At 41.5% G+C, this 26,837-nt stretch overlaps 1 protein-coding gene across 1 annotated transcript; it reads right to left on the bottom strand.

Annotated features, from left to right (window-relative positions):
- Nucleotides 1–5,800: 5,800 nt before the first annotated feature.
- Nucleotides 5,801–18,757, bottom strand: LAS1L (LAS1 like ribosome biogenesis factor). The gene is made up of 13 exons (XM_021548448.3): nt 18,530–18,757; nt 17,813–17,938; nt 17,553–17,622; nt 16,219–16,300; nt 15,018–15,209; nt 14,412–14,458; nt 13,929–14,038; nt 13,133–13,218; nt 12,014–12,229; nt 10,697–10,832; nt 9,741–10,120; nt 8,654–8,795; nt 5,801–6,185 (listed from the first exon to the last, which is right to left on the bottom strand). Exons 1-13 carry the CDS (start codon nt 18,724–18,726, stop codon nt 6,095–6,097), a joined length of 1,875 nt encoding a protein of 624 aa, XP_021404123.2. The 5' UTR covers nt 18,727–18,757; the 3' UTR covers nt 5,801–6,094.
- Between the last annotated feature and the right edge of the window lie 8,080 nt (nt 18,758–26,837).

Below are 26,837 nucleotides of genomic sequence, written 5' to 3'. Positions count from 1 at the left end.
TATATATGCTGAGGCACTATATAAAAGTTGATTGTATTGCAAATTTTAAGATTTTAAATATAGGGATTTTTAATAGTATTTTATAGGAAATGCATACCTTGCTGCATGGATAGCTCACTAAGAACTATAATGTCACAATCAGTGTCTCAAAGCTGTTATTACAAAATTAGTGCTAGCAATTATATTGCATGTATTAGTGTACACTTACAATTTGCTTATAAATACCTAATCGGCCTCTAAAAGTATGCTCTATACATACCCAGATGACTTAGGGTTTCAGCTTTGTCATTTGACACTGCCTACTGGCATCTTAAGTACTGAAGAAAAAGTAAATTCACTAAAAATTAAAATTGTTTTAAAACTGATTTCAGATTTTCAATGTCAACATGGTTGTTGATGCTTAAATTTCAGAACTGTCCCTCAAGAGTTTGAATAACTATTATTAAATTGTTCGATATGTTGGCTCGATCCAACAGAAGCCAAATACTTTATTAAATTAGGACCAAAGCATTAAAGAATGTAAAGGCATGAGTGCCATTCAGTAAACTGAAACTTTAACTGTAGCTTCTCCAGAATCTCCTCTCAAACGTGCTGTAAACAGCTGCTGGCCCAAATGACTAGACAAGCTGAAAATAAATTGTCAGTATTATGTAAACTGGATTACTCAACTTGAAGCAGCAAAAACTGGATGTTAACATGGAAGTTCATCAGTCACTGCAGCCTTCCTCTGGGAGCAAGGATGGTGTTTGAGTGACCTGACATTCAAGGTGGCTGTACAAGATCATCTTCAAAAAGGGTGGAGGGGGAAGGCTGCTTCTTGAAAAGAGATGCTCCAGTTTGGGCTTGTGGCAAAGCTGTCCTGGTTTTTGCTCTTCAGATCCACGCAAAGGTGTGCATTTGCCTCGTGAAGGCTTTTAGAGTTCCTGTTTCAACAGGTGAGATAATTTTGTGTGGCATTGTTTGCGCAACTGGTATCTTGCTCAGGGTGGGAACCTTTGTAGCTAAATGTCTCCAAAAGAGGCGTTTATTGGTTTTTTTAAGCTGCACTGACTGTACGCCCTTTTTTGAATCCACTGTATATTTCAACATTTTGAACCATGACTAACTCGACATGTCTCGAGCTAGGACTTGTTGACTTCTACTGTAGTTTTTTTCATGAAAGTTGAGAAGGCCTGGTTTATGGCCTTTTGTTTCTTCATGAGAAGGTGTGACACTGCCTAAATGTTTCTTACTGTGAAACACACAGAACGTGAGGCTGCAGTCAGGGTTGTTTCTGGTGTTTTGATAATGGCTTGCATGCTGCTTTCGAGTTATCTGTTTGTCTGAGAAACAAAGTTTATCATTTCCTCCACTTGTGTTACTGTAGTGGTTGGTTTGATTCAAAATATCTTGTGGGCTCTTTATCATGTGCAAAATAGGTTCCTGTCATATAAAAAAACCCACCAAATGAACCAACAAGAAACCACAATTATGGGTGCAACTACAGTTAATTTACTGACATTTGATAACTGTATCATTTCACAAGGATACATTTTCTTGTGTTGGTACAGGTGATGTATATAATGACTATGTCATTATGTATCTGAAATGAAGTAACTTGAAGGTGATTCTGTACTTAAAAATAACTTAAGTTTTAATTAGTTGGTTATTCTCTCTGTTAGCGGGGAAAATAATTCAGACACTTATAATAGCTGGGGGAAAACAAATTTAACTCTTGACCAGTTTTCAAAAACATTTCATATTTTTAATTTGCAATTAATTCTTATTCTCTTGCATGATATAAGCAGCTGAGAGCAATGCCTCAAATAACCAGAAATGACCTTTTGTTTGTTGATACAAATTGTATCTCTTTTTCTTGATTGTATAAAAACTGTGTATAAAAAAAAATAATCTCTAGATTAACTTCAGTATTACATTTTCACCACAACGTTTGTGACACCATGTGTCACAGGGAAGTAGCCCATGAATAATTATGGATTTTTTATTTAAAATGGGCACTTGTAGTTTATAGACAAACAGGGACAACTTTTCAGAACCAGGTTATTATGTGCACAAATACTGTGTGTACACCTCAAAGCATTACATAGGTATCTTCAGTCTATTTATTAAGCAGATACATTCTTGCACTAAACTTTATGTAAAAATGTTGCTGTTAACTCATCTGCATGTGTTTAAAATGTAACAGTAATTGCTATAGACCCTATTTTATTCTAACCGATTAATTTATTAATTATTTAGGTATGAGATGAAGTTTATTGTGCACTCATGTTTCCATCTTGCATGGAATTAAATATTTGTATGCAGAAAAATGTTTGTTCCATTTTTCTCCATTTATAAAGATAAGCTATTTTAAGAGAGGATTGATAGGTGATTTTGATGTTTTCTAATGTGGAAAACTCAACAGAGATTTCTGTATGAAGTGCTGGGTGGCTTATGGAGATATCCATTTTTGTTGGATTTGTCCAGTCATTTTAATTTTCACTAACCTTTGTTTTACTGATGGAAGAATTCCTTTTCAAACAATGGGAATGCTGTGAGAACACAAACCCAGCATACTATTTCCCTAAGGCACTTCAAAGGCAAATTGTCTATTCTGAGAAGCTACTGGCATCTCCCATGCATAGTTATAGAATTGGCAGTGCAGCCTTGTGGAAATAACCTGCAAATTTTGTGCTTGTTTAGTCCTTCTTAGAGGTAATGGAACTTTTCTATGTGATGTAGTCTTTCCTGATCAACTACTTTTAAGTGATAATTTGGTCATCCACACCTGTTTTCAGATATGTTTACAAGACAGTTCAAAACACTGACACATCCATTAATCTTTAGCGCATAAGCTTGGATTTCTTCTTACATGGAAGAGTTGATCTTATTAACACCTGATCATAACTGTCTATATTGTAAATATAAGACTTTGTATAAATGCTCTTTTTTAGAGCATGGTATTTAAATGTTTTTAAAACTGTAAAAGAACAGTTCTAGAAACTATATTTTAATAAAATCCTTGAAAAAACAATTCTAGATGAGGGGGAAAAAAGTGTGAAGGTAAAATCAGACTACTGCAGTTGTTAAGAGTTGAGCAGTAGATTTTAGTGCTTTACTGGGGCCAGAGCATTCTCTGGGAGTTCTGATTTACTTATCTTTCATCTTCAGCTATATTGCTTTCACATAATTTGTCACTTGAAAGTGTGTAACTTTAAATTCATAAATCAAAAACCAAATGCTATATGGTATGTCAGTCTAAATTATTTCATGTTTTTTGTAAGAAATACATGTCAGTAATATAGTAAATTGTACATGATTTCACTGCTGTTAGTCCTGTTGTTGTCATATTGAGCTGCAGTAGTTGGCTTTATTCATTTGTAGAATTAAACATTACTGTTTAATTGTTGTAAAATTTTATAAATCTCTTTGGGTTTTTTTGGTTGACCCAAATATAATGTAAGTCTTAATGACAAAATGAGTGAAAATGGATGTTAAACCAGTATGTGGTATTCTTAAATCTCTGTAGTGGTAAGTGGCACTGCTCTAGTTGCTGCAGCATGTAATTTATTTACTAGCATGAGTCTGTTTAGCTTTTGTAAAAATGCTTTAGCTGTAAAGTTAAAAATAGGTATGGAGAATGGTTGCTTAGAACAAGCAGAAGGAGCTTCATTGAAAAAAGACCAAACAAAACCAAAAACATCTAAGTAGGTGAGTTTTCCCCTCCATACTTCTAATGCCAGTTTGTCCCATTTTGGCATTTTGTTCAAATAATAAAGTTAAAAATACTCGGTGACATGTATGCATACCCAATCTTTATCAACCCGCAAACAGAACACTTGGTTATTGTAATTTTTAAAACTCCACACTAAGGGGAAGGAACATGCATTATTTCTGTGAAACTTTGTTCCAAAGTTGAAACATTACTTGATCTTGACTTACCAAAAGTTTACCTGAAGCATTAGTACTCCGGGACTCGTAAGAGTCAGGCCTGTAGATGTGTCAGTTACCTCTGTGGTGAGCATTCAGCTTTCACACTCCTCTGATGTACCTATTGCTTGTTTGTGTGACAGAGCCCTCATTAAGTGTATTTCCTGCAATATTTCAACTGGAAAAATACAATTACAACATCACATAAATTATTCTTATGCCAGTGTTTGGTTAGCCTTTCAAGAGTCATTATACAATATTGCTGATTTTGGTCTGTTTTTTAGTTTGTAAATGTATTAAAAGAATTGCAAGAATCTAAAAGAAGTATAGGCTATCACCTCTTCCCCTCCTGCTCTATGTAAATGTTTTGCACAATTATTTAATAATATGAAATATGTTATAGTTTATATATATAAAAATTTTTGCTTATTTAATAAAACTGAGAGCCATTGGATTATTTGTTTCTAGCTTTTTATTTTTCAACCCTCTTTAGACAAGACCCCCAAAATCCTTTTTTGCCCAAAACAACTGTTGCAGTCTGTCCAGGTTATTTCTTGGTGGTTTTTTTAGATGATTGACTGAAAAAAATCCCAGATTCTTTAGGTGGGGTAATGGCAGATACACAAGGCAGTAACATCAGCTGATCAAGGTATGGTAGTAGTAGCAGCACATGATTTTACCAAGTGCACTTCCTCCAAGGAGTAATAAAAATTACAGATGGTACAGTATGTACCAGCACCACTCATCCCCATTTGAACTGTTATGCTTGTTAGCAATAAAAAATACAGTAATTAAAGTAATTTCATACTCAGCTAAATGCAGTAATAGAACAAATCCCTTTCACTCAGAATTTTCTAAATAAGCCTAATTAACTACTGGGTAAAAGAAGTATTTCTAAAAATACTTGAAAGGGGAAGGGGTTCCATGAAAAATCCCTCAAAACAGAGTTTATTTTCTTTTGCATTGGCACTGCTTGCTTTTATAGAAGGAATATACAACATATGTTCCATTTTTGGATGTGTGGTAACAAGCAACTGCAGCAGAGCAGAATAACAAGTACTATAAAAGAAGGATTAAAGAAATAATATTTACATTCTGGCCATCTCGCTGAGCCTTTACTTGAGAGCCAGTCCAAAGCATCCATGAAGCTGCTGTTCTAAACATGCATTTCAACCCTATGCAATGTACTGCTAAAGTTTTATGTCCCTTTTTGTATCTCTTCCCTTGATTCCTTCTGCTTAGTAAAACCCAGAAATTACCAGGACTCAGAACAAGTCTTTGAGTTACCCTCTAGCAGAGGCACTTCAAAAAATTCATCCTGAGGAGTCCTGCAATAAATACACACTTAAAACTCCTGGGGGTTTTGACAGCTAACTGCAGAAGCCTCTTAAGTTCCAAGAACCTGTGACACAGGTAAAGAAAACTGAATTTAGAAGAACTATCTGGAAGCCATTTTTCTCAACAGCTTTGCAGCAAGGTACTTGTTCAGTCCTTTTCTGCAGTAAGCACACCAGCTCTCAGCAAACACCATAGTACTGGTTATGAATATCAGCAAAATCATGAACAGAAGTAACACGAAGCAAAACACTTCAATCAAAAAGAGACAGTAGTGGCTTCGAGACTATCACTTGAAAAAACATCGTGACAAAAACATTTCAAAGGTATTTATGTATCACAGTGCATTCAGCCATGCTCTTGCTAGGATTGATCCCTGAAGCTTCATGTGAAATCGTAGACAGGTGAAAACTGTAGCACAATCTTTTCCTGGCACAGCCACTCCTCCAGGACAGTATCAGCATCAATGAAATAAGAATGCATCAACAGTCTCACTAATGAGGGCCAGAGGACACTTTCCAGAATGAAAACTGAGAAACAGCATCCAGGAACAAGGTTTGCCTTCAGTCAGTTGTATTTATTTATGAAAAAGTTAAGGAACATGGAAGGATTCCAAAGTACTCTTAACTGTATTTGGCAAACTTCAACTGGTTAAGCAACACAATTGTTACTGTACATACAACTAAAAACACAAGACCTTTATAAAACACCGATTTTACATGGTAAAAATCAATAAATCACAGCAACAACAACTTCTCCTGGAGTGACTGTTTTCCCACCATCATTACCACATCTTCCATGCCACTTAACTTGTACAGTACTAAAAGTCACAGAGCACTCTGCTGCTGTCTCAGAAAAGTTGAAGGCCACTTTTTATTTTGTGGAAGTCATTCTGGGTCCATAACAATCCTCCTGTCATGGGGATATTCAATTCTGCAGAGCTGTGAGGAAGAGAATAAAGCACATTAGCAGTGGGCTGCTTTGGAAGCTCACATCACCAGAGAAATTTTGATAGCACTTTATTTCCAAAACATTTCTCATTTTTAGCTCTGAAACATTTATCTGCTGAACTGTTCTTTGTTTTTAATCAGTTTGTTCAAGAGAGGCAATAGTCCTGAAATGTGAAAGGCACAAGGCACAAACCAAAAGAAAGGTGACCAGATACTAACAGTTCTGAGGGAAAAATGACTGCAGAAATAACCAGATAACAATTCTCTTCTGAACCTTCATCTGTCATTTGCAGCTAGGAACACAAGCTCAGGTGAAAGGCTAACACAGCAAGCAACTGACATGAGAACAGTCTCTCACAAGGTACAAATCTTGCATTACTACCCATTTCTATGGCCTTAGAATCGTGGGACTTACAGAGACATTCAAGGATGCAACCCCTAAAGTAACAGCATGTCAGCAACTCCACCCTCAGAAAACTCTCCAAATGGTCATTATTTGCCAAATTTGCTTCTGCTGTCGGAAGCCAATAAAAAGCATATATGCTTATCAAAAATCCTAAAACATCTGCCTAAGGATGACAGCAGCTATTCAAAGCTTCAGAGATTGCCTCAGAAACACTAAACATGAACTCTGACAATACACATGTGCAAGCATGCACCAGAAAACCCGCCAAAAATCAGACACAATCTTTTGGGAGGAAGGAACTGCAGAAAAATAAAGAAGGACATTGCTTTTAGAAAGGGGGTGTCCCATTGCCTATGCTGCAGATGCTTTTTCCAAGCACCTTACTGATATTTTCCAAGTAAAACAACAGGTTTTCATAATATCTCATACCATCCTTTAGTACCTCCTTTCATGAGCCTGGTAGAACAGCTCTCTGCAGACAGAGAACTTAGGAGGGCAATACCAAAAAAGTAAATAGCAAACATCCCTTCTGGAACAGGCCATATAAACACCTTTGATTAGGGGAAGCAAAAAATCCACAAGACAAAGGACAAGGTCTCTGCACAGAAGAAAATGCAAGCAGTCAAGAAAATCTTCTTCCTTCTGCCTTGGGGAAGTTAGACGACCTTCCTAATACCACAAGTCCTTTGGCAAATGGAGAAGTTGCCATGCAAGGGGAATAATAATGAACAAGCTGCCATTGTAGCACTCCTGATAAAACCTGGATTGTTTCCAGGCACAGCTACAGGAATAAATTGGGTTCTGCTCATTTCTATTTGTGGTAGAAACAGGTTTTCCTCATGTTTCTTTCGAATATTTTTTTTTTCTCCTTGGCATCCTGCCAGGCTGTAATCTGAGTGGAACAAACTGCCTCTTTCCCCACACAAAGAGATACAGAAACACATGTTACTTTTGGGCTGGTATGTCTTCTCATTGTTTTCTAGTAATACGAGTTGCTTGACACATTACACTGTTCAAAAAACAGCCTGGAATTTACAAATCTGGCTTGTAGCTCTTTAGCCTGCAATTAATATACTATCAGCTCTCAATGACTAAATCATATTTCAAAATGCAGTCTAGGGCACCTTCCTCTAAAGGAACAGAATGTTACCGATATGGGAAGGTCAATAATTCGATGCCAGGGAGAATGACAAGAGGATGGAGAAAAATGAAAGTCTTTCTCTTCTCAGATTTGAAACTGGAAGCTTGGGATCTGAACACAATTCTCAATGTGTGAAAATATGAACATGTGCAAGATTTCTTCTCAGTGAAATACCCCAGGCTGCATGAGTCTCAGTTCTTCACATTGCTACTAGATTGGGCCCACCAACCACAGAAAAGAATCAGTGATTTAGAAGGTTGTCCAATTGAGTGTTAGGGAAAACAACTACAATTCAATTATATTCTGAAGCATTTCTTGGATTAAAATAATAGGAGATGGGTTTATATGTATGTGATGGAAGTGATTTGACAGCTTACAGCACTCAAGTTCCTATGAGTCGAGTGTGTGAAATAATGACTCTATTAAAGCATCTCCAATGAGCTTCATTTAGTAACAAAGGTGATCTGACTTTATAGAATGCCCCTGTTATTTCCAGGACAATCTCTGTTTACTGAGGTCAGATGTGCAGCTCTAAATTACTAGTTACAGCTCTAAAAGGTCACTGGGCACTGCCAACATATTGAAGATCAAAGCCCCAGCTAACAGAAACTTGAATTTTCAAGCCTTCTGGGACTGTGTTGATACCTGCTAAACAGCAGTATTTCATAATCCTTGGAATGGTTTCTTGTAAAAAAGAGCAGGAGGAGTGAAGATACCAATATTAGATGGCATCCTCAAAGGATACCATTAGGGTTAGGTTTAGAGACAATAGTAGATATTTGGGTCAAACTATTTAAAGGGAAGTTAAAAGGAACTCTCAGCCCTAATTTTTCACATGGCATAGTAAAAGGCACAGAGAGAGAAATGCATTTCATGGTTCAGGGGCAAAGTCCCACCCACATCATTACTCACTTTGTATTGAGAGGCTTCCACTCATCCCTCACTGGCTGATCAAGTAGGGACATCATAGAATAATTATCCAACATGAGAACATCAGGGTCATCTGTCTGACCTGGGAGTTTCCCAAGAGGAAAGTCTTTCCATCGTACTTCGTCTAGATAAAAACAGTACAAAACCAAAAAGTCTGAGTTTCCCAGAGAGATTTTTGGAACACAAGATCACCCTCCCCAAGTCCACAAATCCTGCCCCCTGCAACTCGGCCATTCAGCAAGTGATCTACACAAGTGGCACAGAAGCAGAGGACAAATTTGCTTCTGTTCTCAAACATCCAGTTCTAACAAGCTGTTCACATCAGCATATACCTAAGATGTCTCTTTTTTTCTTTTTTTACTTGAGAAAATTTCTCAGTGAATGAAGTACAAGAGTTCAGTCTTCTAGTGGCTAATATTTTTTTTTCTTTTAAATATTATTTTGACTCCAACTCCTCGCCACCAACTTCTTCCTCCTGTGTCTGAGTCCCTCCATGACTCATCCAAAATTCTTAGCTAGAGACCTCCAACCACAATGAGAAAGTACAGCTACTGTAACAAAGCTAACAAACACTAGATATATTGTATATTCTTTCTAAAACCCTGTCTTGCTCCTTTGTTTTGTCTGCTACCATGTCATAACAACCATTTTCCCAGAGCATGAACTTAGGTTCACAGACAAACTGTGCTTTCAAATACCCCCAAGTCAGACCCTTCAAATCTGACAAACAAGAAGTTCAACATCCATATTTTCTACACCATTCTCAGCTGGCATATATACTGCCCCATCAGCTGCATACACTGAAATTTTGAACAGTTTGGAAAAGTCTAATAAAAAAATAAATAAGACAGTAATAGCATGTTCCTGGAAAACACACACTGTATTTTACGAGCTTAAGTGAAATGACTCCTAAACATAAAACACTGGAGAAGCCATATTTTTCAGTCATTTGGCATTTAGATGACTTTGAAGCACAATTTAATTGTGGCCAGCTCCAAAGGACTGAGATGTATTTGCATTTCAATTAACATTTGTCAGGGATGAAGACTGTCTTAGAGTCACTTTTTACCTGCAGTGATCTGCCAGGCAGACCCTTGCAGTGCTGCCCTTTTCTCAGCAATGGCAAGCATGGTATCAGAATGAGCAAGTCCTTCCAAAGGATTTGCTTCAGTCACCATCTCTTCTTCCTCCTCTTCCACTTCCTCTACACCATTGTCTCTCTCTGGCACATCTTCTTGTATCTCTACAGTCTGCCCTTGATTTTTAACCTGATTTTCTTGCCTGGCTCTCCACTGTAAGCTCTCGAGAGTATAAATTGGCTGTTCACTGCCATCTGAAGAGAGACCTGGACTGGACAGAGGGGCACCTCCTTCTGTGTAAATGGAAGCAAGATACAGAAGGTTCTTCCGAGAAGAACGTGGCAAGCGAGGTCTCATGATTGTGAGGATCCTAGAGAGGAAAAAGAGCAATGGAAAAGTTTTAAAAGAGTTGATAAATCTTCATCTGGAATATTTTTTGCTTTTAAGTGTTTGTTTTCTCCAGGACAGCTGGCTCACATAACTAATCTAACAGGCAAAATCTGATTATTCCCTGGTCGGTGGATGCTGGAATACTCTGTCTTTGTGATTAAAATTAAGGACTTGGGATACTTCTAACTGAATTAGTGCTTTACTGTTTTCATGTACAGAAGTTAGGAATTTATCACAGCTCCTATCACCTGAATAAGGTCACATCTCTGCCAAGTCACTTTGCTTCTGAACAGGTTGCTTCTTTAAATACCTCCCCAGATAACCTCTGCTTTCATTTGAAAGGTGCAATCCTTTAAAATTCTTTTCCTTCTCTTTGTGTGTAATCAATGGGGAGGTGATAGCAGCAAGTGTGGCTTTATATGCACCTGTTACAATTTCTACAAGATGCAAAGAAAGGCAAGGGAATACAGCTATAGCTCAGCATATCGCTAGGGAACCAAAGCTGTTGCAGAGAACTGTTTGCTGTTCCTTTTCTAGGTCACAGCATCAAACTTACAGCTGAAGAAGATGTGGGGTTGCCCAGCAAGGAGCTTGCAAGCAACTGTCAGTCAGTCTTAGCCACTCCAAAGGAACTTTATGGAGGAACAGCTCCTTCACAGATGCCTGCTTGTTACACTGTTGTTTTTTCTTCCCTTCAAAGAAGATAATGAAAACAACACGGTGCTCAAAACTCATCAAAAATATATCCTTCATCCCTCTGCATTTTTATTGGAACCCAGCCTCAAATAAGCTGTCATTTTAACCCAAGTGCACGACCAGATGTGCCAACCAAATGCATCAAGGTTGTTATAAAGGACTTGACAACACATGGACAGCTCAGGTAGCTCCACCAGACCTGACCACAAAGCAGTGCAGACATTCCCAAGCGGGTCCTGTGCATGTCACAACAGACAGGAAAGCCACAAGGTATGTTTGAACAGTAGTATCCCAAATAAATGCAGTGTACTGCATCTGGGACCCAGTACATTCCAGACAGCTCTGCAAACAGTAGATTTAACAGCTGGGAACCAGCAGCATTCAGGGATCTAGGCACATCATAGATATGTTCAGCACTGACTGAAAGCACCAAATCTTAACCTATGACTGCCTGAAATACTGCCAAAACCTTTGTGCAAACCAGAGTAAAATCTCTGGAGCCAGACCAGGTGAGGCATCAAAATTAAGGGGTGGAAACCTCTGCAAAGCTGCACAATATCACAGTATAAAAACCTGTGACACTCTGAATAATTAAGGCTCTTCAGTGCCCATCTCTGGAATGAAACATAGTCTGCCAATTTTAACAGTTCTAAAGAGTCAGGAACTGAAAACAAAATATTACTTATTATTTCTGTGTAAGTTTAGAAGGCATAAAAATTCTGTGATAGGACAATAAAAGACAGCACCACCATTTAGTATCTTATAAAGGCAGGCTTTTGTTAAGGGAGAAAAGAACTCAGAACAGGGATCTCATACCACACCACACGTAACAGTAGCAGAGAGCATCTAAGGACGTTATTTCCTACAAGTTTTGATGTCTGCAGAAATTGGCACTCAATGGCTTGATCTCTCCTGGGAGAGATTTGCTTTTCCTATCTTGAGGAGGCTGCAGCAGACTTATCAGTAACAATTTCAGTTTTTTGCAAAGAAATACTTGACATGCACAAGGTGCAGGTGAAAAGTCTAAGAAATGCAACAGTAAAAGCTTTATGTTCACACGACAAAATGTACTAATTAGGCTACTGCATTTTATACATAAAGGTCCCACCACTTTACTAGTATAGTTTTACAAGAAACTCTTATGCTTTTTGAAACACAGAAATTCAGACACACTCACCAGCATTTACTTTGGCAATGCCAGTCAGCAACTCAGTAATCCAGCTGATCAAGAACTGAGGCCGGAGCTCTGAAGAGTCAGAACATTCCTTCAGCTCTATAAACATTTTCTCCATTAGGATCTGTGTAAAACTTCGTGAAAGGAGGCCTGACAGCAAAGGCTGCCAAAAGCAGTAAAATGCTGGGGGAATTTTGAATTGCCATACCTCTTTATTTGCTGCAATAAGAAGGAAAAAAACTAATCAGAGAAGCCAGAAATTGGTGTTCCGTAATTTTTTTATGAAATACAGGTGTGACACTCACTCCAAACTGAAGAGGTTTGTTCTCAGATCACTGATTCCAGGATATTTCCTGAGGTCCTCACTGAACCTGAAACTATTATTTTTCTTATGCTAAGCAAGTAAAATAAGTAGCAATTTGATAATTAACACAAGGAAATTATTAACACAGGAAGATCTGTTTTGTTAATCCCTTTCCAGTTTCAGCTTATTTCACACGCAATTAAGAGCTACTCTATCTAAAAAATATACTGCAAAGAGAAGGTTCATTGAGCAAAGCAATATAAAATCAAAAAGCTTTTAAATTTTTCTACAGTTATGTAGTCACGGAAATTTGAGAATCTTTCTTAGAAAGTTCTTCCACTGTGAAATAGGGAATTTATTTTCATTCCCTCTAGATGCCTAGTTCTCTTGCAAACAATAAATGCAACTGCACACATACAGGCAGCAGCTTGGAACTAAGATGCAGCTGGTGAATGAGGCTTAAAAAACCCCATCCATTTTGATTTGCTTCAAATCTTCAGTGTAGAAGAGAAACTAGTGTGGGCTCCTGAAATCAGCAACTATTGCAGAAAAGGGTAGAGATGTAAGCTTTCAAAGATGTTTTGGCTAGACTATTCAGTGCTGAAGAGCTATCTTTCCATCCCAAAAGATTTATGCAAAAACAGTAGCTAAGCATGGCCATAAGGGGTTCTAGAGAACAGGGCAAAAGATGTTTAAGGACCCAGATATACAAAAATATGCAGCCAATTAGAGATTTCAATATAATGAGCAAAAAATAACAGACTTGGTCATAACACTAGCTATGCATTTTCTGCTTGGGTGATGCATAAAACACTCACCTTCATATTTGATATTTAGCATCTTCAGACAATCCATCTTTGGGATGAGAAAGCCATCACTGAGAAGAGCTTCAGCCACTGTTGCCCTAGAGCAGAGAGACTTATTACTGCCACTTATTCCTTTATGTATCAAAACACCACCTGCACCAGTTCTGAAACAAGTCTGACTGCCAAACACCTGGAACTGTGAGGAGGGAATGGAGAATTCTTTGTTTGAGCGAGAAACCTGATAATGCTGTTCTTGTATGGCATATATATTTATATTCCAAACATCAGGAGTTACAGCTCTTATCTGTAACATGATACACTCTCCCCTCTGCAGTTACACCAGCTAGATTTCTCAAAGCAGGTCAAGATCTCCATACAAATTTATATGGTAATAAGGAAGTCTCAACACACTAGGTCCCCAAGGCTCTGTAATAATAGAAAGATAAAAAATATAGAAAATGCCAAGTAATGCCCTGCAGTTTTGAAGAATTCCAAAGGTTACTGTGAAATCAAAATCTCTACAGGGTTGAGCTTTTGAAGAGCTCAATCCTGGGAGCTTTTGAAGACAACTGAAGATGTTGCATGCCTTGAGGCCAGCACCACTAAGTCTGGCACAACACTCTGGAGACCATCTGGCACAAGGACCCTTGCTCATTAGCACACATCAACAACTCAGTCCTAAAAGATGTTGAGGAAATCCACTAATTGCTTTATCCATGCTACAGGACACTATGAAAAGGCAATATAATAGGTCAACAGCCCAGTTCAGCACCATACCTCTCACCTCAGCTCTTTATCAGAGACATACCTATTTTCCTGCATCAGGTCTTTGATCTGAGCCAAAATCCAGTCCAATTCTGAAGAGGAATCAGACCACAATTCTCGAGACTTTGAAACAGACGGCATAGCCTGCATAACCTGTTTGAAGGAAAAATTCAAGCATTAACAGAAAATATATTCCCATGACAAACACATTATTGCTGTGACAAGAAGATGCACATGCCATGTGTACTTCAACACCAGCACCTCAAAAAGTTGACAAATGTTCCCCTTTCTTGGAATCTCCAATAAGCACGGATCTCCCTTATACACCTGAACAAAGTGCCCACATCAGGAACTGTCACAGCTCAAATTCTTGTTCTCTGTAGTGAAGCTTTCCTATGGCAAGCCATGTATGACAACACTAGCAGACAGACCTGAGCGAGGAACTAAGGCAACAAGGAAGAAAAAACATATTGCCCAAGAAATAAAAGAGAATTAATGGAAGTACTGATTACCTGAGTGCACTTACCCGTAATTGCTCATTCTTGTAAGATATCAGAACATCTCTGACTTTTTCTAGAAATAAACATAAATATATTATTTAAGCAGAAGATAAACTATGTAAGGGAATTTTGTATCTAAAGAAGATGCTTAATTTTGCTAAATTTACACTCGAGGAAGGCATCAGTCAAATGAAGCCAGCAATTCTGTTCAGACACAACACACTGAAGGCTGCCAAAACTGCCAGACTTTTCCAGCAACATGAATTTTCTCAAGTGGGGTTGAACCATGATTTCCGTATTTTATCACTAACGTAGCCAAAGACAGGTAAGTTGGCTAAACCCAGACAGCTCAAAAACATATTTCTAGATTAGTGTAGGAAGAAATTGTTCCCATATGCAGTTTATATTCTTATATTTGTATTCCTTATACTTGCATTTTGCATCAATTGCAGTAGCACTACAGTTATTCACAAAGTGCAAAAATTTGGAGAAAAACTACCAAACCAGTCAGTCAACATCAGAAATCCACCAAGACCAAAGAAGAATCCCAAAACCTGAGCTGAAGGTATATTTAAACTGCTTTCTTTAGCATATCCAATCCTTATATCTGCTGTTGTTCTAGGAACACCTACCATGGAATTCCTTGTGTTTCTGACAGGCCTCATGCTGCGGGGTTTGAATCTCCCACGCATCGCCGTCCAAATCTGCATTTGCTTCCATCTCTTCCTGCTCTTCTTCCTCATCCTCATCTTCTTCACACAAGTTATTGCCCAGCTGACGGCTCCAATACATCTTTCGTAGCCAGTCCAGCACAACATCACAACCTAATAAAGAACAGAAAGCATCTTCTCAGTGAGGATTTGTTATGGCAAAAAATAATAGGTGGCATATTGCTAACTTCTATTATGAAACTAAATGCTATTAACCAGTTATGAACCCTGAAAATACTCAAACAAACATGCAAAACACCCAAAATCCAAACCAAAACTAACCTCCAGAAAAAAAAAACAGGAAAGACAAAAAACCCCAAATGCAGTATCACCAGCATTGCAACTACCCATCATTTTTTTTGGGGGGAAAAAATGATTGGACACTGTTATGGCACTGCACCTTGCTCAAGCTAGGTCAAATTTAAGCAGCAACTAGGTCCCTGCAGTGGCATTCTGATGAGAAAATGAGTCAGTACTTTAGTATCACCATGGTCAACACAGCATCTTCAACAATAATATACTTTTTTTTTTTTGTGCAGGGACTACACTATGCATACATTAAATAGAATGGAAAGAAAATGCCTTTACTTTTATCAGCATTTCCCCAATTCAATCTAAGGACCATGCTGAAGATTATTTGACTGGATTCTCAAGCCTTAACCCCAAATTTCCAGGTGTCTCTTCAAATGCTATGAGCTGGTCATTCACTCAGGCTTGCAGTATCCATATTTCTCCTTAGATGGGATTTTTTAAAGTGTCTTAGGTATCATTAAACCATCAGGAAAAGCTTGTGCCTATTTCCCCAGGACAAACTTCCTGTGCTGTAAAAAAGCAAAAGCACCAAACTGTCTCAACCAGCTGTTGTTGTTTCGAGTAATTTTTTCAGGGACAGGAGAAAGCCTCTGAACATTCACCCTGTGAGGAACCACCTGGACTCAGCTCAGCTATCCTGACACGGCAGTGGCAAATCCTCTCAGTGTCTGATACCACAACTCTCCCTGCCTGCGCTGCAGCACCCCAAAATGGAGGCAGGGGTGCTCCCCTCAGGACCTGCAGCTCTGGCATTGCCATCCCAAGCCTGCCTGGGGCCACCCCTCCCATGGCAGCTGCTGGTGGCACTCACCCTTGCGGCACAGGGCCAACCGCGGCAGCTTCCCATGCGTCAGCTCGTGACGGAGATCCACCACCCACACGGGGATGTCCACCTGAAACAACAGCCAACACCTGAGCCCTCTGCTGCCACTGCATCAGCCCACACCTGCAGGCAGCCCTGCACTGCTGCAGAGAGCTTCTACCAGGTGGGAACAGCCCTTCCTGGCCACTCCTGCGCTCTAGTTCCGCTGCTTCCCACTTCAAGAGTGGGCCAAGATCCCCCAGCTGTGTGAAGCCACTCCTCCTGTAGCCTAGGATCCATACAAACTTGCATTTTACAGTTCAAATCCTTCAGTGTTACATGCAACAAGAGATTTCTTTTTAGACCGAGGTGTTACATGTAATTTAATGTAACTGAGAAGCAGTTAAACTATATATAAATGGGTGAGACATTCTGGATAACTATATATCAAATACACAAATAATATCATACATAACACTTGTATTGCATGCAATTTATGCAAATTAACTATATATAAAATATACAAATAATATCATACATAACATTTGCGTGCAAATTACAGTGTAAATCTGCATGCAATTGCATGCAAATTTACACTGTAACTTGCATGCAATTTTTTGCAACTTTCCTGAGGACAACTACCTTTAACTACGCAAGACTTTTGCTTTCAAGCTTGATCAGTTTAAAAAAGTGAGAAGCAGAACTTTTCTCAAAAACTCTGGGAAAAAAAAAATCAATTCATCATTCTCACAAAGGGGTCCAAACATATAGAGAAAAGTCTCAAATATTGTCTGTCCTTCACTGTCAAAACTTGTTCAGTCCCAGGTATGATGTTCAGTGCAGCTGGCAGTAAAAGGACTCAGGTTGGTCCTGCTACTACAATTACAGCTTGAACCTTTCCTCCTCCACACATAAGTGGGAAAGCTCACCTGAAGAAAGAGACATGAGATGAAAATACCTGCAAATGTGAGTGGTTTTTCGTAAAGCCTTGCTTGTCAAATACTAGGATTTACAAACCACATTAAGCACTTTTTCCTATCTCAGTTGCCAAGAAAGCAAAACATGACAGTGTGTCAAGTGGGACTACACACATGTAAATCAAGACTTTTGATCACATGTGATTCAAAAACCTTTAATGATCATCAGCCTTTGTTACACTTATTGTGACTTCAAAGAGCAAAGTTTTAGATCCAGTTGCAATAAACCTGTTTAAAGCTTTGCCACTGGAATAAACAAGCATCTATATCTGTTATTTTGGTTACAAAAGAATTACCACACAATTTCATTCACTCACTGCTTTTATGAACATGCAAATTATCAAGCAACTCTTATTAAATAGTTACCTCTCTCGCTAATTGTCTCAGAGGAATGCTGACCATCTTCTGTTTCCTTTCTGTGATCAAGTTGACAAATCTGCATGCAGGTTACAGAAAAAAATAAATTACTATCAAGAGCTGCAGAGAAACTTGGAACTCCAGAGACAAACTCCCATGTACTATACAATCCTGTGGTTCCAGAGATGCAAAGTCAACTCAGACAGTGGAATAATAACATCTATCTAGGTCTGTCTTTCTCAAAGCACAAGGGCCTTGAGAGCCCCTACCTTACAAGAGCCAGCCCATAAGAGAGGATGAGCTCATGCGACTTCAATCTGCCAGAAGAATCGAGGACCTTACAGCGAATCAGTTCTGCTGTGCAGTCCACTGCAAGAGGCATTTTTGGGCCATACCTAGAGGCAAAGGAAAACCAGGTGAGCAGGCTCACACAAATACACAAATAAAAAGGGCAACTTTCCCCCTACATTCTCTGCTCTGTGGTACATAACCCTAAGAAATGGTAAGCTGAGACAGCATCAAAGGCTCTTTCCAGAAGGCTTCTATTGGAACAGAGTGGTTACAGGGTTACTCCTAAGCACATGTTAAATGAATATTAACTGATACGCCAAGCACATAGACAAGACGCTTTACCCAGGCGGGTCTTGCGTAAGGATGCAGCAGAGGCAATTTAGGGGCCTGGGATATGGTCACTGCCTCGAGAAATCAGCCCGTGAAGTTGCGGGCATGCAGCGTTTCTGCCTCCCCTGCTCCCACAGGGCCACGGTGCTCTCGGCATAAGCGACGTGCCCCGACCCTCCCCTACAAGACGGGGCCGGCCCGCCCGCACCGCCCGGCCGCGGAGCTGCTCGGCCGGGCACCGCGCCCGGCCCTCGGCGGCCCCGCGGCCCGGACCGCGAGCCGGGGCCGAGGGCACAGAGCGGCCGCTGCAGGGACAGAGGGGCGGCCCCCAGAGCCGCATCGCGCTCCCCGCCCGCGGCCCCTACCGGCTCTTCCACGCCGAGACGCGGTCCAGCGCATCCTGCTGCAGCCGGCTGTCCCCGCAGTACAGCCCCACCATCACCTGGTCCCACTCCGCCCGGCCCCTCCACGCCACCACCGTCCGCAGCGGCTTCAGCCGCCTGCGGGCCGGGGCCGGGCCGGGCCGGCCGCGGCGCCAGGCGGGGCCCGCACGGGCCGCCATGCCGCCAGCGCCGCTCCGCGTCCCGCGGAGCCCCGCCCCGCCCCGCCCGCGCCGCTTCCGCTTCCCGCGCCCGCCGCCCGCCGCGGGCGCGGCCCCCTGAGGCGGGCGCGGCCCCCTGAGGCGGGCGCGGCCCCCTGAGGCGGGCCCGGCCCCCTGAGGCGGGCGCGGCCCCCTGAGGCGGGCCCGGCCCCCTGAGGCGGGCCCGGCTCCCTGAGAGGGGCCCGGCCCCCTGAGGCGGGCGCGGCCCCGCCGCTGCGGCCCCAGGGCTCGGGGCCGGCGCGGGACAGGCGCGGGACAAGCGCGTTCTCCCCCTGTGCATGAGGGGAGCTGCGGCACGGCGAGGGGTGTCCTGAGCAGAGCGAGGGACGCCCAGGAGCATCCCCAGCAGCCACGCGCCATGTGGCCCGTAATGTCCAGACGGTTTTTGAGCTTTGTCAGCCTTGGTGCTGTCACCGCTTCCCTAGGGAGCCTGCTCCCAGCCACCCTCTGGGTGAAAAGTCTTTTCTTAATAACGAACCTGAACGTCCCCTGACTCAGCTCCATGCCATTTCCTTGAGTCAGTGGTCACGACAGTGGAGAGATTGGTACCTGCCCCTCCGCTTCCCCTCGTGAGGGTGTTGAAGAACACAATGAGTCTCACCTCAGTCTCCTCCAGGCTGAGCAAACCAAGTGACCTCAGCCACTCCTCTAAGGCTTCCCCTCCAGACCTCTGCCCTTCCTCCTGGCCCTCCTTTGAATGCCCAAAACAGCACAGAGTACTCAAGGTGGGGCAAGCACACTTGGTGAGGAACTTTTTTCTGATATCCAACCTAAACCTCCCCTAACATAATGTCAGGCCATTCTCTTGGGTCTTGTCCCTGGTCACCAAAGGGAAGAGATCAGTCCTGCTCCTCCTCTTCTCCTCATGAGGAAGTTGTAAATTGATGAGATTTCCCCTCAGTCTCCTCCAGGCTGAACAGACCAAGTGACCTCAGCCCTGCTCATCCAGGTTCCCCTCAAGGCCTTTCACCAGTTCTTGATTTTTATGTAACAAAATCACTGGGCTACTAGCCAAAATATCTACTTATTTTTCAAAAAAAAAAAAAAAAAAGTACGTAATCTACACTACTCAATACCACTTTAATGTAACTTACTTTCTTGAGGCATAGATATAAATTAGGAATATTCCCCTTTTAACTGGATAATCTTGTTATGTATGGTTAATTCTGAAATAACTGAAGTTTTTGAGTTATAAAAAACCCGACATCCAGTTGTTTATATAGCAGGATAATGTGCTAAGATTATTTTGTTTAGGAAGTAAAATATTCAGTATACAATAAGGTTTAAGTTTTTAAATTTCATTAAAGTTGTATTTTTATTTCAGTTTTGATTAAGTTTTGTCTGTATGTATGATTTTTCTGTTCACAATAGCATTTTAAGGCTGCTTTATTTTTCTTGAAACGTGAGGTAATAACTTCCCTCTATTCCAGTGCAAGTGAAAGAAAAAACACTGCAAACATTTCAGGCACAAAGCACGTGAGACATTTGAGAGGCAATGATAGTTGGTAATATGTTTTTATTTTGAATCAGAATAAAGACTCAGAAACGGGATATCTCAGATTGTGAGGATGCAGTGGGGGCCAGCAGTTCCTGGCAGGTCACCCAGTGAGCCAGAACCCAAACATGAAACCAAAACTGCCTAGCGGGGTCCTCATCAGCCCAGCCCCAGCTACACAGAAAGATGTAATGAGGCATTTTTAGCTCATGAAAATCTTTCAATCTTTATTGGTTAGAAAGTGAAAAAATCTTCACTTTTCATAGAACCATAGAACGTCTCAAGTTAGAAGGGACGCATAAAGATCATCAAGTCCAACTCCCTGCTCCTTGCAGGACTATCATATGACATTAAACTATATAACAAAGAGCACTTTTGCCTCCTATAATGAAAGTATCAATAGAAAGAACATATTCTTGCAAAACAGCTTAGGGTTTCTCAGTAAAAAATTACTTCATGCATGCTGACCAGTCCTGCTATCTTGAACTGACCTGTGAATCAGAATCGAATAAATACAGCTCCCCCTCTTTTTTAATGTTCCCAGCACTCCCGAGTGTGGAAGCATGAGGAGTTGCTTGTCGCTGGACAACATCAATGCACAAAGTGAGGTACTTTGCTACTGCTGCAAACCTGGCCAAGGTAGCTAACTGTGCTGTGTCTCACATCCTTTTCTTGCATTGATTTGCAGTCTCATCTCCCTGCCCCTTTTGCCACAGAGTGGCACCAAATTGGCTGATGCAATTTGATCTTGTGACTTCCAGCACAGTTGCAGAGCTTTTGAGGTGAGCAGAATTTGAACTGAAGTAAAGGACTTCTCACTGTGGCCATTCATCACTGTTAAATAATATTACCTCCTACTTGCTTCTCGGCCAGTGACATCCTGAAAGCAATTAGAAGTTCAATACTCCTGTCCCTCTCTCCTATTTTCTTAATATTGTCTACATTCAGTGGGCTGGGATTTCCAGTGATTTTAGCTGTGTTAACTCCATAGCATCCATCTGTGCTTCCTGTGCTTTGAACTTGGTGCATTTAGTAGAACCAACCTGTCCCAGGCTGGAAGAAAAAAGCTTTAAGTCCCTTCAAGAAATCTCTTAGTCAAATGTTTCATTATGGGAAGAGCCAGACCTTATCCACTGCTTCTGTTTCTCCCTACAAAGGCTAGGACAGATACTGCTCACAGAAGGGATAGTATTGTCAGAGTTACTGTAGCCACGAAATGGATGAGAGGGGCCACTGACACTCAGAGAACTTTCAGACAAATAATCCACATTCTTACCCACCCTGAATACTGCCAGCACCATGACTGGTGAAAACTTGTTGTTCCAGTGCAGGCAATGACTTTCCTGGGCCCTCAGGGTATGGAAAATGTAGATTTGGTGCAGCACACTCACACAATCTTTCAGCCTGCATCTGCAGAGCCTATCTGCACAGCCTGTCAGTCATCAGTGTGACTCAGCAGCATAAGGAAATTCAGTTTTGGATGGTGAAGGCAGAGCCTGGTGAGCCCCAGGCTCTGACTCACAGAAAGCAAATGCATTTGACATATGCTGGACGTGAATGAAAGTTCCCAAATCTGGATGTTCCGTGGGACGCAAGAAGGACCATCCCCAAAACATTCGTATTTCAAAGTGTTTGCTCACTGAGGTGCAAGTAGAAATACCTTCCAGGTATTTCTGCCTTTTACTGTTTCTGTGCAGTTGTAGCTTTGCTCTTCTGGATACATTAGATTTGATGACACTGCAGTTATCCAAACAGGTTTTCATAATGGCTCCACAATGTTTGCAAAGAAGTGATGGAAAATCCTTAGTGACTGAGTGATGGGAGAGTGTGTGTGAGGGAGGGTCTGTCCACTTGCTGTGGCCAGGCAGCTTCTAACCACTCTGATGCTACCACATGTTGAACAAACCTATTTTCAGACAGAAGATTGTGCCTGGAAAAACAGCTGATTGCAGTAAGGCCAAATCTTTCCCACCTAACATTCTGAGTATCCTTCTTCCAGCCTACCTCTGCCTGCAGAGGAGCTATGTATGAAAATGGTGAGGAATGAGTCTCAGAATCCTCACCAAAGGCCTTAATTGTAGCCACCCTCTGTCCTGGCTGCCAAACTGCAGAAGTCATTCTCAAGTGATACCACCTGTGTCACTATCTAATGAGACACAAATGATGTAGTGAGGTTGGTTTTAATCTACTGCTACCTTGGCTTTATTTGAAACGAATCTCCATCCGACCATTTATCTAGGAGGAAAATATGAAGTGAATATTCTTCCCCCACCCTAGCCTTGCACAAGGGTGACCCTCTGTGCCTTCTACGTTATTAGGATTAATGATCATATCCGTATCTTCATTTAGTTCTTGGCAGCCAGTATGGCTTCATAGCATAGATCAGGTCATAGATTTAGGTTATTGCTTTTTTGTCTGTTAAAAAGTTTGTGACAGAGTGAACAATTCTCTCCTTTCACATTGGAGGTATAGTTGATATATGCCTTGGAGGTATATTTAATAATAATAACTGGTTTGCACAGGACTTCATCTTTATACTGATTCCCAAAGCTGAGCTGACTGGTCTGCACAATTTACCAGTGGGGGAGCCCTTACAATTTATCTTTGGGATTACTAAAGAGAGGAAAGCCTCAACCCCTCATTCAGCAAAGCATATGAGATTGTTCTTCATTTTGAGTGTGTCTGGGAGTGAAGTACCTATTTAAGTGGGCTTAAGATCCCAGCCACCTGGTTGGAGCAAAAGCTTCCTATTTAATCTGGACCAGGGTAGACTGATGTTGGAAGATAATAAATGTGTGAGCATTGCTGTGATGGTCTTTCTCTCACAGCCTTGATTAGACGCCTCAGGTAATAATATCTTTAGTAATAATGATGAAGCCAAGGTACCTGTGGTTTTAATGCAGTTTGTATCAGCTTGTCACTGACCATAGATAACTATTTGAGTAACTTGGAGTGGTGAAATCACATCTTCATGGTTCCTGTTCCTTCTGCTAACTGCTGTAAATTGCACTTTACAGTTGCATCATAGATGCAAGGTGTAAGTCCCTCTGACTGCATTTTTTTCTAAAAGGTTTCCTGTCTTCCTGTTCTTGAGCTTTATTAACTGGAAACCTGCAATTTCTAAATGCACTGAACATAGCCATGGTACTCTGAGAAAGACTTTACATATCCTAATAGTTTTACTTGATTGAGTGTCTCAGGCTCATCTCCATTTGGGAAATTTCTCAGCATAATTTAAACTGTCATTGTTGCTGATGTTGCATAGATGGAGAAAAAATAGATAATAAAACCAAAATTATTGCTACTCTCTCCCTTCCTACCTTGTTCCTGTCTAAATTTACAGAATCATAGAACCATAGAGTATGCTGAGTTGGAAGGGACCCTGAAGGATCATTGCATCTGACTCCTGGCCCTGCACAGGACCATCCCCAAAAATCCCACCATGTGCCTGAGAGCATTGTTCAAATGACTCTTGAACTCATATAGCCTTGGTGCTGTGACCACTCCCCTGGGGAGTCTGTTCCAGAGCTCAAGCACCCGCTGGGTAAAAAGCTTTTTCTTGATATCCAACCTAGACTTCCCCTGACTCAGCTGCATGCCATTTCCTTATGTCCTGTCACTGGTCATGAGAGTGAAGAGATCAGTACCTGCCCATCCACTTCCCCTTGTGAAGATATTGAAGACCACATTGAGGTCTCCCCTCAGTCGCCTCTTCTCCAGGCTGAACACACAAAGTGGCCTCAGCCACTCTTCATAAGGCTTCCCCTCCAGATCCTCCCATCCTGTGGTCCTCCTTTGGACCCTCTCTAACAAATTAATATATTTTTAATATTTCCCAAAACTGCACATAGTATCCAAGCTGTTCCAGCCCCAGTGCAGAGCAGAGCAGGACAATCCCTCCCGTGCCCAGCTGGTGATGTTGTGCCTGATGGCCCCCAGGACCTGCTTGGCCTTCTTAGCTGCCAGAGCACTGCTAACTCTGATTCAACCTTCCATTGTCCAGGATGCCCAGGTCCCTTTCCTGTGGCACTGCTCTCCAGTCTCTTGTTCCCCAGTCTGTACATACAGCCAGGCTTGCTCTGTCACAGTGCAGAATCTGGCCCTTGTTAAACTCATAAAGTTGGTAATTGTCCACTTCTCTCATCTCTGCAGGGCTTCCTTACCTTAGAGGGAGTCAACAGCTGCTCACAATTTAATAACCTTGGCAAGGTTACCATTCCTTCAAGTCCTGCATCCAACTTGTTAATGTTGAAGAGAATGGGACCAAGGATGGAGCACTGTGGAACCCCACCAGTGACAGGTCTCCAGCCTGATGCTACCCCATTCACTCCAACTCTTTGTGCCCAACCTGTGAGCCAGCTGCTCATCCATCTCATAACATGGTAATTCAGCTGTATGCTGGACATTTTATCCAGCAGGATACTGTGAGAGACAGTATCAAAAGCTTTGCTGAAGCCTGAAAAGATTACATCCGTTGTCTTTCCTAGATCAGATAGGCGGGTTACTCTGTCATAGAAAGAAGCATGTTTGACAAGCAAGACTTCTCCCTCACAAAGCCGTCCTGCTTGTGACTGATGCCTGCATTGTCCTCCAGGTGTTTTTCAATACCTCCCAGAATATCTTCCATTATTTTAATGGGCACTGAACTGAGACTGACCAGGGTCTTCCTGCTTGCCTTTCTTGAAAATCAGCACAATGTTCACCAGCTTCCAATCAGCTGGGACCTCTCCAAATTCCCAAGACACTCAAAAATCATCAAGAGGGGCTTCTCAATGACATCAGCAGCTCTTTGAGAATTCTTGGTTGAATCCCATAAGGGCCCTTAGATATGCCAGAATCTATCTGGAGCAGCAGATCCTTCACAATTTCAGGGTCAGCTAGGAGTTGATAATTTTTGCAGTCATGGTCATCCAGCTCAGGGCACTGAGACCTCTGGTGTGTGCTTCTTTTACACATTTTCATTTACAGAAAACTTCAATATTTGCAGTATTTCTCATCTCAGACTCCCTTCCACACTGCTGTAAATGAGACATCCTCCATAAGCTCCTGCAAAATGCTGATATCTGCTCTAGAGTTAGACCCTTCCAGGTACTCCTTACTGTTCCTCCAACTTGGAGCTACTTGTGTGCACTCTACTAACCCAGTGCAACTGAGTTAGAAGGGACCCACAAGGATCATTGTGTCCAACTCTAAAGTGAATGTCCCATTGAGGCTCAAACACACCACCGTGATGTTGTTAGCACCATGCTTTATGAACTGAGGTAATGCCAGGTCCTGTATAGTCATGGAAACATGAACTACCCTGGAGCTAATTAGTCTGTTTTACCTCACTGGAATCCCTTGTCTTCTGGATACCACCTTACATCTTCTCCTCCTTGCCTTTGTATTAACAAGTTGGAAAGGACACAAAGTCTAACATTCATCCTGTCTATCACTGGTACAAGCAGGACCTGAACCCTAGCACCCTCCCTCTCCTCTGAAACTGAAACTGAAAATTGATGTTTGCTACAGATGGTGATACAGTCTCTGGGTAAAAGTCACTTGCATCCTTGCTCTGACCCAAGCCCTGAAAATGTGGCCTTCTCCTTGAAATCCATCAGCCAATGGCACATATTTTTAGATGTGCCTGTGCAGCAGGAAAAGTCAAAGAAAAGTTTGCCAGGGAGATCTTTTCTGTGACTCATCTGTGCTAGGAGGGGAGAGTTTCTTTTTCATGTCTCAGCTGGGAGCGGTCCATCCTCCAGTTCCTCAGCAGGCCAGTTTCTGACGTGTTTCTGAGCCTCTGCACTAACACAGAATGTGTTGGGCCAGAGAGGGAGGACTGTGCTCTCTGTCAGTGATTTGTGGGGAATAATCCCTTTTTAAAATATGCCTTTTTGTCTCCCTCCCCCACTTCACTTTTTCCTCCTTCAGTGTTGCCACCTTGTAGTATTTTAATCAGAGGAAGCAGATATATCAAGGAAGTCAATGGCAGGGGCGAGGTGGGTGGGGGGGGCAGAGAGGAAGAGGAGGAAAATCACATCACAGCCCAGTCTGCCAGTGTAAACACTTGATGATTTCCTGTTATTGTAGCCTAAAATGTACCATGACATCATTTGCAGGCCTCCTAGAATCACCCAGAAGGAGGAAAAGCCAGCATTCCCAGCCCGCCCCCAGCGTGAATCCAGGGGATTCAGACCCTATAAGGCAGTGAAGCTCTGCAAGCAGCAAAGATAGTGTTTCGAAAGCTTTCTTGTTCTTGGCAATGTGGAAATTTCACAAACAGGAAAAACTGCTTTTACTTTTCCTAAAGGGGAACCGTTTTTATGCCTCATGAAATATTAATGCCTTGAACTATGGTTACTTTAGAGGCAGAGCTGAAATACGTGAAATGTTCTTAGCTGAGGACAAACACAGGGAAGCCCCTCACCAAAATCACATCAGATTATTATTACCAGACATCTACTTTTTTATAATACTCACTTTCATTCCAAATCACTCTACACACAAGGCAGTTAAGTCAAACACTGGATATTATATAAAATAGGACAATATTAAATTAGTCTGATAATTTTGCAAGGTGAAGATAGCTCTCAAA

The sequence above is a fragment of the Lonchura striata genome, chromosome 4A (assembly GCF_050655825.1).
Source record: "Lonchura striata isolate lonStrDom1 chromosome 4A, ASM5065582v1, whole genome shotgun sequence".
Classification (NCBI taxonomy): domain Eukaryota; kingdom Metazoa; phylum Chordata; class Aves; order Passeriformes; family Estrildidae; genus Lonchura; species Lonchura striata.
Note: the sequence above shows the minus strand (reverse complement) of the source record. Positions and strands in the feature narration are given on the sequence as shown.